General features: G+C 46.7%; 1 protein-coding gene across 2 annotated transcripts in view; it reads left to right on the top strand.

Moving 5' to 3' along the window:
• dock11 (dedicator of cytokinesis 11) overlaps nt 1-15,757 on the top strand; it is a 100,009-nt gene that overhangs the window by 36,530 nt on the left and 47,722 nt on the right. For both annotated transcript variants that reach the window (XM_080791800.1, XM_080791799.1), the window contains exons 13-23: nt 622-744; nt 1,717-1,799; nt 2,431-2,553; nt 2,995-3,071; nt 4,837-5,021; nt 5,465-5,530; nt 11,124-11,216; nt 13,942-14,065; nt 14,603-14,724; nt 15,316-15,399; nt 15,598-15,687. In XM_080791800.1, the coding sequence (XP_080647926.1) occupies nt 622-744; nt 1,717-1,799; nt 2,431-2,553; nt 2,995-3,071; nt 4,837-5,021; nt 5,465-5,530; nt 11,124-11,216; nt 13,942-14,065; nt 14,603-14,724; nt 15,316-15,399; nt 15,598-15,687 (1,170 nt within the window). The remainder of the gene's footprint in view (nt 1-621; nt 745-1,716; nt 1,800-2,430; nt 2,554-2,994; nt 3,072-4,836; nt 5,022-5,464; nt 5,531-11,123; nt 11,217-13,941; nt 14,066-14,602; nt 14,725-15,315; nt 15,400-15,597; nt 15,688-15,757) is intronic.

The following is a 15,757-nucleotide window of genomic DNA, read 5'->3' as shown; positions in this document are numbered from 1 at the left end:
AGCGCGCGCTCATATTGCATGCAGTGTGACACATGAGAACCAGCATCTCACAGAACCCCAGAAATAGCTGTTATAATGGCCTCATGTTGGTTTTCCTGTACGACTCGTGATACTGACGGCAACCCCTTCTGCCTGCTGTATAGGCCTCGTTCGTAGTGGAGTCTACAGGAGGAGTTTATACTATTAAGCACCCATTCAGGACGCCAACCCTTTTGGTGTTCGCGGATCTACAAGCAGATCTACGAGCTTGTAGATCTGCTATTTTTGAAAACATTGTGGAAATGTGGCGCAAATCTTTGAATGTATTTTCAGATGGGGGTCCACGGCTAATTTTAGATAATTCTGGGGGTCCTTGACATGAAAAAGGTTGAGCACCACTGACATAGAAACATGTTGGCTTAATGGCTTTGAATTCATTGATTTTTTGTACTGCCTGGCCAATATGATGAATGATTTCCCCTAGCCGTGACTAATGTGTCCATCAGGCGAACATCAGGCCTTTCGCCCGTCTTCCCAATTGAAAAATCCTAATGAAAAGCGTCATTAATGTATGTACTCCCAGCCTGTCAATATGAGCCGCATCGTCTCCTCCACCCCCTTCCTTCCTCTCTCCTCCTCCAGGGCATCTTCTCAGTGACCAATCCCCACGCAGACATCTTCCTGGTGGCCCGGGTGGAGAAGGTCCTCCAGAACGGCATCACCCACTGTTCCGAGCCATACGTCAAGACCTCCGACATCACCAGAGTACGTTCACTCTGTCCATGGCCATGCCTCACGTTCTCACCTCACTGAAGCGCTTATACGTAACAGTTATTCAGCGAATCACGCTTTACCCGCATTTTTATCAAATATTCTACGCTGCCGAGATTGTTTTATTACCTTTAGAGCATACGCTGAAGTATTTGGGCTTTCGATCCGTGAAAATCCGGCGAAAAAAGGTTCGTCTGTTTGTTATGAACGATCGCACCACCCGCCATCTTGGTGCGCCACAAGACCGCACCACAAGACCCTCCTCCATGAGGCGTTGTACCCCGTTCATTTGCATTGGCCTCAATTTCCCAGAAGCCCTAGCAGCCCACAGCATGTGTTGATTTCCGGTTTCGTCATCATAACATGAAGGTCTCGTCTCCAGCTCCGCGGCAAAGACGGAGTTTCTTTTTAATTATTAAAATACGGCGAATTAAACACATAAAACAAAAGGCGGGAATGTCGTATTACGCGCGGTGGAACCCTGGATTAAACAATTAGCAGCCGTCAAACTGTTAACATTACCTCTGATACCCTCTTTGTGACGATAAGGTACCCTCACAAAAAAAACCTGCAGTTATCCTGGTCTCTTAAACTGCTTCCCCCTGCTCAGCCGGGGTGGTTACAAAAATTATGGGATAGAATAAATAAAATAATAAAACTCTGCTAAAAGAAGGTTCACTCAAAAAGTGAGCGAAAAAAGGTGATGGTTCGTGAAGCCCCGTCGGCGTGCGCTGTACGACATCCGACACCACAGGCGTAAATATTGACGGTGCAACCACAGTGCGATGCACCGAGGCCCAGGGGGATGCGAAACAAAACATTTTTTTATATTATATACTATACTATCACCAGGTTGGTAATTATACGCCTGTGTCCGACGACAACGCTACTAGTCTTTGTATGTAACTTCCCACCTCCTTCTTGCTACCTTGTGTCTTATGGTCTCCATTCACATTGTCTTTCCAGACGGCACAGAAGGTGCTGAAAGCCGCCAAGCAGACCTGCCAGCGCCTGGGCCAGTACAGGATGCCTTTCGCCTGGGCCGCCAAGTAAGATAGCCCCGTAACCGTAACCCAATAGCTCACGAGTCTGAGCCATAAATCTGTTAGGATTCACAGCATGCAGGGGAACAGCAGAATAAGGCTGACATTAGTTACCCTGAGGCTCTGGCTTAGATGTGTTCAGAATGCATCGTCTGCCCCAATATTGATTTAACAGAACATCTTCTTGGCTTCAGGGGGCAAGTGTAATCTTAGTCATGTGGTGTGAAGGTGATATTCGTAGTGTACTGTTCCATATACTAGAGGATGTGTGCACCCCGACTCCTAGCATGCAGACATGGGATCACGACCACAACTACAGATCACATGGCCTGTAGATAAAAATGTTTAAAAACTGCTTACATTTGGGGGAAGTGACGCGTCTGCTTTGTCAGTCCCTCCGCATATGCATGTGTGCAATTTCAGACTAGCTAACCCATATTTGGGTCACGGACCATGTTTAATGGGTCACGAGTAAATATCCCCCTTTCTTTTTCGTTTCCTACATAAAACATATACCGTATATATATTTATAATATATTATATATAATTTCAAAAGATATACAGTCCTTGGCACGAAGACGAAGGCATTTTTTTAGAAGGCATTAGGTATTAACCCTGACTGTCTGTTGGTTCCCAGGCAGGTGTTTAAGGACGCCCAGGGCAGTCTGGACATGGACGGGAAGTTCTCCCCGCTGTACCGACAGGACAGCGGCAAGGTCTCCACCGACGACGTCATCAGACTGCTGGCGGACATCAGGAAGTGAGTCACCCGCCCCACTTCTTCTTGGTTTCTGTTCTGATGCGGTTTTTTCCTCCTTTTACGAGTCTGCGCCTGTAGGTTTGACAGTCAGTCAGCAACGGTAAACTGGGGGTGGTTTGAAAAGAGAAAGGTTGAGATTCACTGTGTTAAGGCCTATTCATACTCCAGTTTTAGGGTGATGAGGTGACCATATTTCCGGTGGTCACCTTATCACCTACACCCGGAGTATGAATAGGCCTTTAGATTGTCTCGGTTCCACCTCCCCCTCCTCTTCCTCCTCTCCTCCTCCTCCTCTTCCTCTCCCCTCACCCTCCTCCACCTCCCCCCCTCTTCCTCTCCCCTCCCCCTCCTCCTCCTCTCCTCTCCTCCTCTCCTCTCCCCCTCCTCCCTCCTCTTCCTCCTCCTCCTTCTCATCCACCTCTTCCTCCTCCTCATCTGCAGGCCTGAGAAGAGCAAGCTCCAGACCATCCCTGGACAGCTGAACGTCACCATCGAGTGTGTTCCACCAGACATCTCCAGTATGTAGTCCTTCATTTATTTATTTTTAAGATATATTTTGGGCCTTTATTGGATAATATACAGTATGGTGACACGAGGCAAAGGTCGTCGGGATCGGGAGTCGAACCCACGACACGCCGTCAGGCTGGCTTAGCAGCCTAGGTGCCCGGACCGCTACACTAGCCGCCCGGGCCAAGTAGTCCTTCATTATCCTATTCAACTAAAATCTTTCACTGACGAAAACTAAATAAAAACTAAGCTAGAACGACTAAAACTATGAGTCAAGCTCCTAAAACAGACAATCTACAAGTGAACTATATAGGATCTACTAACTAGTATAAATGAGGCATCGGGACGCCATCGAGGTCTGCCAACATGACTAAAATATGACTACAACTAAATCAAAAGTTGCTGTAAATATGAACACCGCCTGTACCATGTATAGCCCCTGGGACATTGTTTACATTGTAATGTAGAAGGTCCAATTTGTAAGATGATCATAACCCAATAACATTAAGCCTGTACAAATAGACGTGCTCCACCAGATGTTTAACCCATTTTCGGCGGGAACCCCTTTTGGTGTTAGCATTATGTTATGCTTTAGCTATTGAAAAATAGCAGATCTACGAGCTTGTAGGTCTGCTATTTTTGAAAAATCGAAGAACGACTGACTTAGAAACATAGCTTTTTCAGAAAACTGTCAGGATGTAGAAGACGTTTTTAGAATCTGATCTCAGGTCAAAATGGGTTAAACTCTGCAGGGCTTATTTGACCATGTTTACTCTTCTGTGGAGTTTGAACAAAGTGGCCCGTCTCTCGTGATCCGATTAAGAGCACTCGACACTAACCATTCTAACTAGCAGAGTTATCCAATCATGTCAGGATCCCAGGAGCCACATGGGACCACCATGGCTCCAGTGAGGATGTTGGACTGCATGTGGCCAGGCTGTGAGCACAGTCCTCTATGGGTGGGGTTCCCCAAATAATCACATGTCTTCTACATCCTGACAGTTTTCTGAAAAAGCTATGTTTCTATGTCAGTGGTTCTTTGATTTAAAAAAAATAGCAGACCTACAAGCTCGTAGCGCGCCACTCGGTGGCGCGCTATGAGCTTGTAGATCTGCTATTTTTCAATAGCTGAAGCATAACATAATGCTAACACCAAAAGGGGTTCCCGCCCAAAATGGGTTAAAACAAGAGGGTTGCGCAGTCCCCAGTCCCTCGCTGGTGCTGGAAAAAGGTTGATACAATAATAGAAGAAGAACAATTCCGCACAACAGCTCACCTCCACAGTGTTTTATTTGTTTAAAACAGCGACATACAATAACGACATCACGTTTCGGCCATAGCTGGCCTTCATCAGGTGACAATGATCAATGACAATGACCCCCCCCACACACACACACACACACACACACACACACACACACACACACACACCCTTACAAGCACTTGGAATGGAATTGTAGGAATTACATTTAGTTTGACTCAGACATATTCCACAGACAAATATTGAGAAAATAGCCAAACTACAAGTTCGCAATGCCTCACAGTGTGAGGCATTGTGAGCTTGTTTGTGTTAAGCTATCTTCACAATGTTTGCCTCTATCTTAGGTAATATTTGATAATTTGGCCAATTTGGTATGAGAAAGGTCATAAATTATAACTTTTGAAACATGCAGATAAATACCTCTACTGTGTGTTGGTTTGTTTACTGCCATATCTCACCGCTCCTCCTGACAACCACAAACCTCCTCACATCTCCCACATACCCACCCCCCGCAGACACGGTGACCTCCTCCTACATTCCCGTCAAGCCCTTCGAGGAGGGCTGTGAGAGGGTGTCCGTGGAGATGGAGGAATTCCTCCCCGAAGAGGCCAAGTATAACTACCCCTTCACCTCCTACAAGAACCACCTGTACGTCTACCCCCTGCAGCTGAAGTACGACAACCAGAAGGCCTTCGCCAAGGTACTGTACCGTCCACACTGCTCATGTTATCACTTAACCCTAGAACAGTGGTTTTCAACCCTTTTCATATCAAGGACCATTATTTATTCGGCATTTCAGACACGTAACCACCATTTGATGACATTGTCATTTATTTATCCTCTCAGGTCCAAGACTTTGAATATTTTGTTGTCGTTGTATAAGATTTAGCTCACAATTCCATGCTGTATTGATGTGGTATACCATAGGAGAGATAACAGGAAATCGTTGATCAAAAATAACAATGAATCTACATTCTCTAATTCGTGTAAACTTCTTCTAAATTAAGTAATGCATATGTTTAACAGTAATTTAACTCTTGAGAGGGTCCATTTGGTTTCATTTTACACTCTCAAGTGGAGCGACCTTCTGCTTATCGCCCTCTCTCCTTCTGCTTATCACCGTCTCTCCTTCCCTCCCTCCAGGCCAGAAACATAGCGGTCTGCATCCAGTTCCGAGACTCCGATGAGGAAGGCGCCTCTCCCCTGAAGGTGAGTTTGACATGCCTCGTGTAGAAGTGATCAGACGATGACGCTTATCGGGTTTGCTGTGACATAATTTCATCGTACCTTTCCGAGGTAAAGGGACAGCTGAGCCAGAAGGCAAAGCTCTCTGTCTACTGAGCAATCTTCGTTCCTATACTCTCACCTATGGTCATGAAGTGTGGGTCATGACCGAACAAATAAGGTCGCGAATACAAGCGGCCAAAATGAGTTTTCTCCGACGGGTAGCTGGCATCTCCCTTAGAGATAGGGTGAGAAGTTCAGTCACACGAGAGAGACACGGAGTAGAGCCACTGCGTCTTCACCTGGAAAGGAGCCAGCTTATAGGTGGTTCGGGGCATCTGGTTAGGACGCTGTCCTGTGCACGTCCCACTGGGATGAGACCCCGGGGCAGACCAAAGCAGTTGGATCACATCGACTCACTGGCCTTGGAACGCCTCGGGATTTGTACTGCGTAATTAAGGATGATCCAAACTGATCGTATCCACACAAGTACAGTAGCCTATTAACATCAACTGACTGGCTGCATGTACGGTAATTGAATGCGTATTGGACTGGTGGTTAGTTGGTTTTCAGTTGTTATTCGGTCAAAGTTCTACACCCAGAGTCCATATTGGATTTACTCAGTGAAGCTGAAACAACAGAGCTTCTTAATACGGCACAGGTAAGAAGCAGGAGTTAAACTACAGTATGAATCTGTGTCCGTGAGCTCAGATGTAGAGTTGCTGGCCGGTTCCATGTATGCAGCTGCAAAAATGTATATCTAAGGGTTTGATGAGAGGTCAGATCAACATGTGGAATGAATTCTGTACTGGCCATGAATTCTGTACTGGCCATATATGGTGTCTGTACTGGACATATATATGTCTTGAGTGTTACAGGGTTTGATGAGGTCACATCAGCATACGGTATGGAATGAATTCTGAATTGGCCATATTATATGGAGCGTGTCTCTCTCTCTCTCGCTTTGTCTGTCTCTCTTTCAAAGAGAGAGAGGGCCCTCTTTCTCTTTTTTTTTTTTACAGCACATGTCAAATATTTGTGGGTGGAAACAGTCATCAAACGACTGCAGACTCCTTTATTTTTTTTCCAGTGCAGGATAGATATTTTTTCAAGTTAGACTTGACATGCCATAGAATTGTGTGTGTGTGTGTGTGTGTCTCTTGACAATGCTCAGGCTTGCCCCTGGCAGAATAGGTTGTTTACAAAACAACATGGCGGCAGCTCACCTCTCTCTCACAAGATCAAATCAGTCTCACAGGAAGTTCCTGGACCTTAGTCACTTACACAACACGGGATCTGATTGAGAGGAACGTGTTTTTGGTTCAGGAGCTGCAACAGAATATGGTTCAGGAGGAAACCACTTAACTACATTTTTGAGGTTTATGAATCAATGCTATTGAACACGCTTTACGTCTGTGTGTTTGTTAACCCATTTAGACCTGAGGACGATTCTAAAAAAAATGCCTTCTTCATGCCACTGATCTCTACAGACAGAAGTGACCCAGACATACAGTATATGACAGCTTATTAACAACACAGTCAGTGTGTGACCTATTTTATATCGGCGACATTAATTACAATGCGTGCTGCTGTTTCTGGGCAGAGAAGGTCTGCCTGGAAGACACATTAATACAGTGCCTGCATTTGTCATCCTTTAAAAAGACAAATTGACCAAAAGGTGTAGGTTGAAGCCTTGGCTTATTGTGCCTACCCTTTTAGCATTTGAATAGCTTGCTTTGCTTAGGTAAGACAATACAACAAAGCGAACAAATGGATAGACAGACAAAACAGACACACAAAAAAACTAAAAGAAGCTATTTTAAAAAATCACACGCGTGTGAACTGAGCGGTGCAGGCTAAGTGTGTGTGTTGTGTGACCCAAATGCAACCCCAATTAGCTGCAGGGGTCAATAGGTCGTGCTAAAAACAGACATTCCATACTCCAAACAGACATACTTTATACACACACGGCCCTTCCTTTGGAGCGTTTAGCACCGCTCAAAAACAAATGCCCTCTTTCCAGTTTGTATAGTATAGTATAGTTTGTAGATTACTTTTGATGCAGTAATGGTCTTTATTTTTTTCATTACATTTCATTAAACCCTAACATCCTTGACACTTTACTGTCATCTCGGGACCACCCAAAATCCTGTGGGGACCCCCCCCGGTCCCGGCCCACAGGTTGAGAAGCACCGCGCGTACAGTACAGAACAAGTATGAACAGGACTACTGTAGCACAGTAGCACTGCCACTGACTGACTGATAACATCCCCAAGCAGAGCGTCTATAGTAGTCAAAGCCCAAGCCCTCATCCCTCCCTCATAGTCACCGTACTGTAGGTAATCTGAGCTGCCATCGCACGGACACTTCCACTTACTGTTTCTACTGTGAGTCCTCCACTACCCCTTCACCCACCAGTCTGCACAACACACCCACAGCACCACCTGCACATCTACTTCCAACATCTTCTAAACAACAGATCTGGAATCAGATTCATGCCGGGGGGGGGGGGGACCCCAGTGCTTCTTCCAAGGTGGACCCGAGGGCGTTCATATGTTTTGTTAACTAACCCGCGGCAGGTTAAAACTCACCCGTGGCTCCCGACATGTGCGGCAAGTTAAAACTTGCTTCCTGTGAGGTTATGTTTAGGGTAGGTTTTGGGGTTTTTGGTAGGGTGTTGCTGTATTGCGGAGCAGCACGAAGTGAGGTGCTGTGAGGCGAGCTTGTATATCTGCTATCTTTGACCCCAGTTTAGACCTGGGCTGGAACGCCTTTTTGTTGTTATACCTTTCAATCTGGGAACCCCTTTTTGTAATGTTAGCTGTTGCTACAGTATATAGCATAGAAAAAGGAATATCCGCACTCTTCATTCGTTTTATTTTCAGCAGCAAATACACAGCAGCCAAGCAGCGGTCTATCTATTCTAGAGAAACAGACCTGTTTCGGCACGTCGGCCTTCCTCAGAGTTTCCAACTAGAGCATGTACTGTAGTGCAGCGGTGGCTCTAAAGGGTTAGAGGAGCGCCCTTGTTGCAGAAAGGTTGGCTGACAGGAAAATGGGGGAGAGAGATGGGGGGGGGGGGGTGACATGCAGTGAAGGCCGTCGGGATCGGGAGTCGAGCCCGCGGCACACTGCCAGGCTGGATTACCAGCCAAGGTGCCTGGACCGCTGAGCCACGGCCCAGGCCAGCTCCCAGGTTTTAATGTGTGTCTCAGGGTGTTGCTGAAAAAGAGCACTTGTGCTCAGCTACTACCCTGGGTAATAAAAGGTCTGACGGATGTTGTTATGTATATATTATACATGAAGATGTCTGTCTATATATAGCAACATTTTTTCTTTTTCTGAATTAAAATCAGTAAGGTAATTTAGAAGGCATTTTTAGAATGGGACTCGGGCGGGGTTCTAAATGAGTTAATGGGTTAACAGAATTCTCTCATCAGTAAACTCACAATACACTCTCCAGAACTATGCAGTCCTTCCCACCCAGCACTGCTCGTTAGGGATGACCACACTAATCAGTGTCCTAATTAAGCGTTTCAGCTGAGCCGTGTGGAGCTCACTTCTTCCGTTGGTCGCTCCTTATTAATCTCAGACAGCCACACTGACCTGGTCATGCTTGAGATCAGCAGCACAAAGGCTCCGTTCCCACAGGACTGCTCTTAACCCATTCTGACCTGAGATCAGATTCATACGAGGTTTCCACTGGACACACACTGGTCTGATGAACCCATTCTGACCTGAGATCAGATTCTAAAAATGTCAGTCGTTCTTCGAATTTTTCAAAAATAGCAGACCTACAAGCTCGTATCGCGCCACTCGGTGGCGCGATATGAGCTTGTAGATCTGCTATTTTTCAATAGGTAAAGCATAACATGATGCTAACACCAAAATGGGTGCCCGGTCAGAATGGGTTAACTACTCACGGCTACTCACGTGCACTTTATTTCAGTCAGGACAACTCATGAATGGAATATAAATGTATTGAATATAAAATGACTGCAATATATTTATTTATGGTTTGGTGGTGATGAATTGGATCTGCTTTTTCAGGTACTCTGATCAAGCGCATCAATCCCAACCATAAGGACTCTGAATCCACCCGTACCTAAACAGCAGACTCAAAACGACAGGTGGTTGCTGGGGTGGAGGAGGGTGAGACAGGTGGTTGCTGGGGTGGGTGGAGGAGGGTGAGCAGAAAAAGTTTAAGCAGACCGCAGCGCAGCAGTATCAGTGTGCAGCAAGAGAGCAGGATGAGCAGTGCAAAACGTCCAGTTTAAATAGCCGGGTATGAAGGTGGAATGGAGTGATTGGATGAAGTGAATCATGTGTGAGTTTCCTGACTGAACTTGTCTGTGACAGGCACGACGCTCATAGCTATGACAGTGCGTGTTTCCCCGCTGGCGGCAGTGGGACACTAAGTCGATTTCGGTTGGTCAGTGTGTGTCCAGGCCCAAAGAAGATGAGTCGAAATGTACTGGCTGGATTTCCATGGGCATTTGGGATTTGTTGGGCACCTTCACGCTCCCGGAAGGATGAACCATAAATCTCTACTTTCTTGAGTACATCCACATATGTTAGTATGGGACGTCCTCGTGACCGGTGCCCATGTGTTGGTTCCCACAGCACCAGTTTGCTGCCTGGCAGCTCCTGGTGTCTTTGGCAGTGTCCTGCAAGTCTCATTCTTCTGGCTGCTATTTTGTCGCTAACCCTGAATATTCCATGAGCCCTTCAGTAGTGCATCGATGGCCACGTAGACATCAATTTGGGTGTCCTTAATCCATTGAGACCTGGAACGTATCCGTGACACTTTAGCGTTTAACCACTTAACCATTAATTTATACTTTAGCCATTCAAAAAATACATTTAGTAGAATCTGGTCTCGGGTCTTAAAATGTCTGAGAACCACTGTTCTAAGATGCTTGCTGTAGCGGCCCTCGATTGTGTAAGAGGACAAAGTGGAAGGTCTCAGCGGGTGGTGTTTTAATCGAACACAGACCGGCTTTAGTTCAAGCCCCCGTTGAGATCATCCACTTCTTCTTCTTACACTAAAGAGGACCACTACAGTGAAAACCCGCTCCGCTTATCCAGGGTGCCATGGGCTGGAAATGCCACATTGAGCTTCATACAACTTCGTACATCAAAGAGTCACAGCATAGCAGGCACTTTGTACACCAAACGATCAGACAGTGTGGCAGGCACATGTGGCGCTGCTACTTTCAAGCATGCTGTGTCTCTCCTCCCCCCCCCCCCCCCCCCCTGTGTCCGTGTTGGGTAAAAATAAATCAGTCCTCAGCTATTCCTGTAAGAAATACTGGGAGGGGAAACGACAATAAGCAACGTAAATAAACAAATTAACTTAAAACCAAAGAAATTATTGAAGTTAAAAACACCAACACTTACACTTGCTTTTTCCAAGGCAAGCAGGACCACTGTGCCTATTATTCCCTCTGTTGTCCTTGACCACAGCTTGCTGAACGGTTGCTCAGCGACGTGTCATGCCCTGACTATCACAACAAGGCCCTGAGGCCGATGATGTGATGACGACTGACTGCTGTGCTTTTGCTTGTGTTTGTTTCAGTGCATCTACGGCAAGCCAGGAGAGTCACTCTTCAGCAGCAGTGCCTACGCAGCCGTCCTGCACCACAACCAGAACCCGGAGTTCTATGATGAGGTGAGGCCGCTTCCTTTTTAACTCTGACCCGAGTTGATCTCTCCTGTTAACATGAAAGAGAATTTGCAGTGATCAAACTAGCGATAGAACACAAGTTTAGAAGCATCTTCCAGAAGCATGAATGGTCTCAGAAATGTCATGATTTCTTCAGCTGGTCGGTCTAAAACATCATCAGTACATTTTCAGTCTTGAGATTTTATTTAGCTTTATTCCATGGATTCACTTATAGCTCCATTTGGAACCTCTCTATCTACGCTGCTACGCTTTAGCTCCGATATGAGGTTCTAGCTGGGTCGAGCCTGTCAACAAACAGTGGATTAAAATATCAGAACCAAGATACAGTTGATAAACTTATCATAGGCACGTAACATTTTAAATTAGGCACTCAGTGGTTAACGCAGAGTAGCCTCGGAAACCCAGACGTTTTTATTTCCAGGGAGAAAAAATAAGTCTGGGTCCGAGTCCACTTCAATTCGGCATAGAGTAGCGCAAACGTCGATTTCTGATCTGATTTCTGATCGTCTGCACCTTTGTTAAATTGACGCACACACACACTCCTCTCTCTCTCTCTCTCTCTCTCTCTCTCTAATTAATTCGTCTCATGTCGCGCAGCTGCGTCTAGATTCTCCCGGCGGATCCTGCCAGGAGCTGCCTATGCCATAGAAAGCATAGGTGGACCCCAGGCTACTCAGTGGTTAACTCAGAGTGAAAGAGATTTGCAGCACGGTACTTTGCGTCACTGAGCGGTTCTGCATGCTCTTCCTGTACTGCAGTGCTCTTATTCTCCCACGCCCTGCGGTCTGCTTAGCTTCCTGTTTTTAACGCGTGTCGTAACTCTGTGTTCACGTTTGTTCAAAGTCCATCAGCCGTCCACCTATGAATCTGTCTCAATGCACGGCTGCATGCGCACCCAAGCGCCAGGGACCCCTGCACGCACGCACACACACACATGCGCACGCACACACGCACGGACGGACCCACGCTCACACACACGACTATAAAATGGATTAGAATATTAAGAGATCTCCTCACGCATGAGTACACAAAAGCATGCGCGGACACACACACACACACACACACACACACACACAGGCTCACTTAGGGACTGTTAATTGGGTCTGGCTGCTATGTGGATTTTCCTCCACGTGCTTAATCCACCAGCCTGAACTAAACGAGGGGGCCCAGGTCAGAACACACAGTGGAGTGTTCCACAGTTAACACACTACTGTACTTCCTTCATCATAATGCTGCTGCAAGGGGACCCTCTCTGGAACCCCCTCAAGGACCCCTTGGGGGTCCCCGCCGGAACCACACTTTGAGAACCACTGATCTGTAGAATGCTGGTTGCTTGTTGCCATGCCGTGTGAGAATAGAAGCTGGACAGCAAATAACCAAGTGACACGCGCCGTGCTCATTCACAGAGTGGTGATGCTGAGTCATTTCCTTATTAACTTGTTTGGAATTGGATCTTTGACTAGATGTGACTGAGCTCTGAGCCTCTTGAGTCTGGACTGCAGAGCCATGTGTCAGATTAATTTCCCTGAAACATGTGGCACACCATTTCTTGCACGCCGCTGCCCCCTTGTGGACGAAGATGAGCAGAGCCTTTTTAGTACCCACTTTGTGGTTAGAAAGGACAACACTTTTTGGTCCTCTTCTTTCTGAGGGGCATAGCCCCTCCTATGTCCAGCTTTGAGGGTGTGTGTAAACACTAACATTGTCCTAACACAAACATTAAATGCCATTGACAATGAATGGCCTGTTTTGAGTGTTTGTGCAAACACAAACATTGAAGACAATCATCATCATTTTTCGACCGCGGTCGAGATCGTGGATTTCACAATAACACGCCAGACTTCCCGCTCCTTCATTGCCATCCCCAGTTCCTGCTTACTGATGCCTGTGTCCCTAGCGATAACATCAGGGAACGACAGTTTTCTACCTCTGGTCTGCTTTGAGGCAGGACTCCAGAGAAGAAGGGAAGATATAACCTCATTGTCACTAGTGACTAGTGAAGAAACACGGGGAAGGTTGCCGTATATTAAATTAGTCGACGATGGGAGACATATTTTGCGCTCTCATTAGAAGGCGGGTGTAAGTGCCATCCAACCGTTTCTCTGGTTTCTCTAGTTTTTCTCTAGTTTGAAGACAAAAGTGAGGACGCAAATTGTGATTGGCCGGAATGAGATGATGTATGATAATGTAGATAATGTGCTATATAATGTAGCATCTTTTTAGAAGTTATTGACTGACTCAGCATTTTTTTAAGTAAGGTGGTAAGTCATTCCAAAGTGTTACAAGGTGCTACAAATGCAAAAGCTTGATCACCTTTAGTTCTCAGCTTGGTAGCAGTTGTTGTCCCACATTTACCATGGGATGCACCAATTTAGTTAAATAAATTTGGGCCCAGCCCATGGAGACATTAGGGGTGTATACCGTGTAAAGCCCTACACACACCGGGTGCGCAGCGATGCAGCACTGGAAAATAGAACAGTGGCGTATCGGAGCGTCAGGCGAGGCGTGAACGCGCGTCGGACGCCGCCGGTGTGCGATAAGTTGATTGAAAATAACGGAGTCGGCTGTTTTGACGCGTGGCGTTCGCAGACGGTGTGTGTAGCCCTTAACACAGATGGAATTGAGGCGCTATCTCAGGTGAAGTGACTGAGGCAAACATAATAACATTGTTGCATTGCTTACCTGACTTTCGTCAAACTTTGTCTTCCAGGTGAAGATTGAGCTGCCCGTCCATGTGCACGACAAGCACCACATCCTCTTCACCTTCTACCACATCAGCTGTGAGATCAGCAGCAAGGCCAGCACCAAGAAGAGAGAGGGAGTGGAGTCACTGGGTAGGACTGGAACTGAAGGATTCAAAATAGAAAACCATGTATTGCAGTGGTTCTCAAACTTGTTCATGTCAAGGACCGCCAAACTTACACTTATTAGCCCACAGACCCCCATTTTAAAAGATATGCCGATGACCCCCATAAGAGAAGATCTTTTCGGCTCTCTGGGACCCCAATTCATATTGTAAAATCAATGTTAATTTAACTCTGAGAGTGTACAAATCGAACCATTGGTTTCATTTGTACACTCTCTGAGTTGCACAGCCCCGTAAGGGTCCATTTGGTTCCCATCATTTAGCTGGGGACCCCCTAGAACTCCGTCAAGGACCCCTGGGAGTCCCCGGACCACTGATGTATTGTAAATGACATCATCATCATGTGATAAATGACATGGTATGAGACTGGCATTCTTGTCGATACCGATGCCAGCATTTTATGCATGCAGTATCGGCAGTTGTTCCAACTCTAACTGAAAGTGCACGTGACCCAGTGTGTCACTAACGGACGGTACTGTTCTGGCCCGTTTCGGCTGCGTTCCAGTGGGCTTCTCCTGGATGTCCCTGCTGAACAGTGGCAGGATGCAGTCCACAGAGGTCCAGCTGCCAGTGGCCGCCAGCCTGCCGCCGGGATACCTGGGGGACAAGAGTCATGACAACAAGAAGGTAGGTACTCTGTTTTTGTGTCACTTTCAATTTATTTTCTGAATTTGTTAAAAAAAAAAAAAATGGGGGCACGGTGGCACAGTCGGCATAGTGCTGTCGCCTCACAGCTAGAAGGTCCTGGGTTCGATTCCCGCTGGGGACGCTATGGGCGCTGGTACTCACCTCCACGTCATCAGTGCTTATACCCGAGGCGGTGTTGGTGAAAGGGCCTTTCTGTGTGGAGTCTGTGTGGAGTAAACTGCCTCCCCCTGGCCAGCCGGGGCGCCTGATGGAGGGGAAACGAACTGGTCGAAATAACGTGGTCCTTCCACGCGCTACGTTCGGCTGGGGAACCTCCCCCCTGTCAGGTGAAAAGAAGCAGCTTGGACTCCTCATGCATAGAAGGAAGCATGAGGTCAGTCGCCCAGGATTATATTAGATAATTGACACTGGGTGAACTAAATGGGTTGCAAAATCCTGGACAAGAGTCATGAGAACAAGATGCTTTCTAGTCTAGAGGGGCCGGTAGCACATGGATCAAAGCGCTGTATAATATTGGTTCACACAGATCTGAGGTTTCTCACATTATGCCTGGTCTCTGTTTCTGAACAGTCGCAGCCAGATATCAGGTGGGTGGAAAATGCCAAGCCTCTGTTCAAAGTGAAGACCCACGCTGCATCGACCATATACGCTCAGGTACAATACGGCACGCACGCACACACACACACACACACACACACACACACACACACACACACACATACACACACATACACACACATACACACACACACACACACACACACACACACACACACACACACACACACACACATACAGTGTAGTTCACAAGCATGTTTCTATTTATTGGTGTTTATTGTTGTTTCTCTGCAGGACCTGCATCTGCACAATTTCTTCCAGCACTGTCAGCTGATGAGGACGACATCAGAGGCCAACCCAGCAGAACTCATCAAATATCTAAAGGTGAGAGGAGAGACACAGTCAGGGTGTTCAATCATCGGTGGGTCCCAGACAGTGGCCCGTTTTAAATAGT

This window comes from Protomyctophum bolini, assembly GCF_963924005.1.
Source record: "Protomyctophum bolini genome assembly, chromosome: 20".
Taxonomy (NCBI): Eukaryota; Metazoa; Chordata; class Actinopteri; order Myctophiformes; family Myctophidae; genus Protomyctophum; species Protomyctophum bolini.
This window is presented reverse-complemented; position numbering and strand designations above follow the sequence as displayed.